This window comes from Arachis ipaensis, chromosome B6 (assembly GCF_059453495.1).
Source record: "Arachis ipaensis isolate K30076 ecotype BB chromosome B6, ASM5945349v1, whole genome shotgun sequence".
Lineage (NCBI taxonomy): Eukaryota > Viridiplantae > Streptophyta > Magnoliopsida > Fabales > Fabaceae > Arachis > Arachis ipaensis.
In genome coordinates, this window is record NC_142441.1 from 4486734 (window position 1) to 4491574 (window position 4841).

At 30.4% G+C, this 4841-nt stretch overlaps 1 protein-coding gene across 1 annotated transcript; it reads right to left on the minus strand.

Moving 5' to 3' along the window:
* Positions 1 to 2004: 2004 nt before the first annotated feature.
* NTT (C2H2-type zinc finger family protein) lies at positions 2005 to 3884 on the minus strand. The gene is made up of 2 exons (XM_016351972.3): positions 3129 to 3884; positions 2005 to 2490 (listed from the first exon to the last, which is right to left on the minus strand). Exons 1-2 carry the CDS (start codon positions 3738 to 3740, stop codon positions 2053 to 2055), a joined length of 1050 nt encoding a protein of 349 aa, XP_016207458.1. The 5' UTR covers positions 3741 to 3884; the 3' UTR covers positions 2005 to 2052.
* Positions 3885 to 4841: the final 957 nt, after the last annotated feature.

Below are 4841 nucleotides of genomic sequence, written 5' to 3' on the forward strand. Positions count from 1 at the left end.
AATTGGAGGGTCTGATTTGTACTTTTAAAAAAATTTTTATTTTGAAAACAAAAATCGGATGGTCGGATTTCATTATTAATTTTTTTAATTGTTTAAAATACAAATTGGACAGTCCGATTTGTGTAATGCAATTTTTTTTTTATTTTTTAAACACAAATCGGAGGGTTCGATTTGCTCTTAACACTACAACTGCGTAAAGCACCCATATACTCTATAACTGTGTCCTACACCATTCCTCTTTCCATATCTAAATTAAAAAGTGCAATTGATCATATACTATAAAAAATTCAAATATTTTAGTAATTTTAATTTTTAATTTTAATTAATATATTATATATAATTTTTATAATTAAAATTCTTCCTATATATATTATATATACTTCTTTCCCATATCCATTCTTTTTTCTTTTCTTTGGCATATAAAATTTAGAAACTTTGACATTGATCCTCTAAATAAAAGTTAAAACATATACTAAAAGGGATCATGTTGACAAGAGAATTTACTTTTACTATGTCAACTTAATTTTCTAAGTATTATTAATTAAGAGCAAGAGTTAATTATTTGTAACATTTTGGTTAATCAATAGCATGCATCATATTAAGGATTATGCAGTTCTTTTTCTTTCTTTTTTTCTCCCCAAAGAGTAGACTTTTCACTTTCCAGCAACAATTCAAACCTAAGTGTTGATGGCATTTGGAAATTAAAGTTTATTTGCTACTACAATCACCACTTTATCTGAATGTGTCTTTGACGGTTTCATCCACTCATATTTTGACACATTTAACTGGTGAATACGTACCATGAGGATCTTCAGGGAAGAAAGCTGAGTAGTTATCATTTATCAATGCCAATAAAATCTAATGTCATTGCCCCACACCTATCTATTTCATCTCCATGCACATGCATATCCATATCCATATATTCATACAATTCTGGATTTTTAGTTTATTTCAAAGACCCAAAATAAAAAAAGCTTCATGAATCATGACCCTTTTAATTTTTCCGTTGGGAAACAGGATAATAATAAATTTCATGAATAGTATTGTTCAGGTAATAATTAACATCCACACAAAATTGTTATTATTATATGTTTAATTGTTTAATCACATCTGCTTGTTTTGATAAACATTCACACGGTCAATACAAAAAATAGTTATTCATAATTGGATATACGTATAAAATTATTTTATACACTGACAATATATTAAAATTAAATTTATTTTAAAAAATAAATCATAAATATTTATATAATATAGTTTGACACGCGATATAAATTGAAGCAACAAACATAGAGTACAAAGAGTGTACGTTGTACAACTGCTACAATAATGCACATATGTACAGGATTACTGGGATCACAGAAAGTTTGAAGTTTGGACGCACATTTAATTTGATGATAAAATATATGAATAAAATATACGGTAAACCTAGCTGTCAATCTACGGCAGAATGATGAACCCACATTATATCATCCTATGAACAAAAAACATGAAAACAAATTAATTCAAATATAAATAACTACTACTTAGATTGCTTTATCATATATATATGATCATTATTTAGGCATATAATCAATTAGCTAGTGTGAGTTATATGCTTTTGCCAAAGATAGAAATCATCATATCATGCCTTGTATAATATAATAATAATCAGCAACTTAATATATATAAGAGGAGGGTCTAGAGCCAAGAAATTAAAGGGAACAAAGAAAAAAAGAGAAGGGAGCTAGGGCCTTATATATATGATTAATTGATAATATATATGTCTGTGTGATATGTTTTTTTTTAATCCAAAATCTACATATAACCAACATCTTTACTAAAAAATTAATCTATGAAACTAAAGCATATATATATATATGAATGATTTTATGCTTAATACTAATGAATTAACTAATGTTCCATCAGAAAGGAATAAGAAATTGGAACATTTATATATATATTAGTTCTGAAATTGGAAGGCATCATGATCATGACCATATATATATATATATAATTAATAAATTAATCCCCAATAATATATGATTAATTCACATATATAATAAAAAGTAATTATTGGGTGGATTCATGATCTTGCTCTACTTCAGAAGCAGGATCATCATCTTCTTCAAAACCATCAATGCCATAAGCTGCATGGCCAGAGCCAAAAGCTTTAATGTGATCCTTAAGGGATCTCTTGTGCTTGAAATCAGAACCACAAATACAATACCAAAGCTTGCCACAGTTCTTCTCATGGGTTCTCCAATCACCCCTAACAGCAAAGGCCTTGCCACATTTCCTGCACATGAAAGGCTTAATCCCATGCTTCCTCTTGTAATGTGTTTGCAGTGTTCTAAAGTCCTTCAATGGCTTTGATCTTGGGTGGTCAATGTTGTTCCTACACCCTGGTGCACAACAATAGCATGGTAACCTTAACATCCCTGTTGGTTGAGTTCCCCTTAGAGATTCTGGTCCTTTTCTATATTGCGATCCATGCCCCCACATATGCATCTGATTTTACAATTCAAATACTACTACTTATTAATTAATTAGGATCATAAACAAAACAAATTCAACTAACATACATGAAGAACTCAAATGGACATATATAATTAGTTTCTTTTCTTTTTCTAGGAATATAATTATATGTATATTGAAGGAGGTTCATTAGTAGGATCCAAAAGATTTGTTTGAAAAAGGGAGGATATGTGTTTCGTACAAATTATAATGAGTATGTTGTTGTTTCCAAGTTTGTATGAAACATGTGTATCTGCAATGGAAAAAGGAGAAGGGGTGATGAGATTATTGGAGCGAATTGAAGAAGGAAGAATTGAAAGAAAGATGAGAGAGGTATACATATACACATACACATACACATACATACATATATATAGATAGTTATGTATGTGTTTATGGATTAAGAGAAAAGGAAGGAAAGGGCTACACTATACAAAGAGAAACTATGAATTATGAAGTAGTTGTGTGACATCATTGATTTTATCTGATCTGGAAGAAGAAGAAGAAGAAGAAGAATAGTAAGGAATGAAGTAAAGTAGTGCAGAAGCTAAGGAAGCGATCCAGCCATGCAAAAAATGAAAGGTGAAATTGAAGTGAAGAAAGAGAAAAATAAAGAAATTGATGTGAAGTACCTGCATGTTGTTGTATCTGTTGAAGGTTTTGCAGCAAACAGGGCAAGAAAACTGGGTAGGACCAATCAGAATCTGAGATGGGGTTGGGATCCAGTACTGTCCCTTGTTCACCTTGTTCCCCGTCGAACCACCGCCTCCGGAATCCTCGCCTCCTCCGCCGTGCTCCTTCTCGGAGAGCACGGATGCCATCTCCGCAGCGCTAGGGCTAGGAAGCCCTATGTGCAGTGCAACCGTCACAGTAGTAGCATCAGCAGCATCCGCATCAGCATCAGCATCGTCAGGGTCGGCGTCGTCTTCTTCGTCGAAATCCATGGAAGTGGTGCTGCAAGAAGGGTGGTGGTTGGTGTCGGGCCTTGCGGGACTGAGAGTGAGAAGCGGAAGCTCTTCCCTGAGAGGAGGGGAAGGAGGTGAAGTAGTAGATGAGGAGGAATAAGAGAAAGGTGCAGAAGCAGTAGTAGTGTGATGGTGGTGGTAATAATAAGGGAAATAACGGTGGTTGAATTGGAAAAAGGGCGGTGGTGCTGGTGTTGGAGGTGAGGAGAAGGAAGAAGAGGAAGAAGAAGAGGAAGAGGAGAAGAAGAGATTGGAGTAAGAAGAGTTGTTGTTAGCCATGGATGGATGAATAAAGAAGGAGGAAGAAAGAAAGTAAAAGGGAACAGTTGAGTGGGAATGCTTTTATAGAGAGAGAGAGAGAGAGAAGAGATTGCGGTGATGATTGTGAAGAGTGTGAGAAGCGTGAACCTGGCATACCCAGCAATGAGCCATCCAACCACCACGGACTAAACGGGACAAACTGGGATATCAAAACCCACCTTTTTCATTTTCTATTCTTTTTTAAATTACATCTATGCCACACCAATATCATTTTTTATACATGCCAACCAAATATTATTATTTTTAACTTATTATTTATACATCTTCAAAAATTTTATATAAAAAAATATATAATTTATAGTTATATTTATTAAAATTTGTATATATAAATTGTATCTATATTTTTTAAAATATACACATATAAATTAATTAAATTTATTTATGTTAGTCAAATAATAATAAAAAATACTAAAAATTGTTATCTTTTTTATACTACGTATTTACAGAAAAAATTATTTATGTTATTATAAATATATTTAATTAATTATTTATCTTAATTTAATAAAATTTATTCATTGAAGATAATTTAATATTTGTGTTAGTCAAATAATAACAAAAAATACTAAAAATTGTTATCTTTTGAGAATTTCTTTTTTTATACTACGTATTTACAAAAAAAAATTAATTAATTATTTCTCTTATTCTATTTGATTATTTTTCAATAAACTATTTAATAATTATTCTGATAATAATTCGTTTATTCGTTAGTTAATGTGTTTTGTATTAACAAAAATTTTCGTAAATAATAACTTCAGATTAATTAATATATTTTTAGAATAAGTTATTTTATGATAAATTAAATGTTAATTAATTAATAAAGCATAAAAATAGATAAATAAATATATATCTAATATATTATTATTAGATCAGGGTAAAGTAAGAATGGCAAATAAATTAACTTTTTTATGGATAAATTTATATGCATTTACACAATTTCTACATGCTCGCTAAGCATATTTTCTTATCGTTATCAATCATTTAAAAAACCTAACATACATATATTAAAAATTTTCATCCAGCTTTAGCATTTCTTTTCTCTCCTCTTTCTTCTTTCTTCTT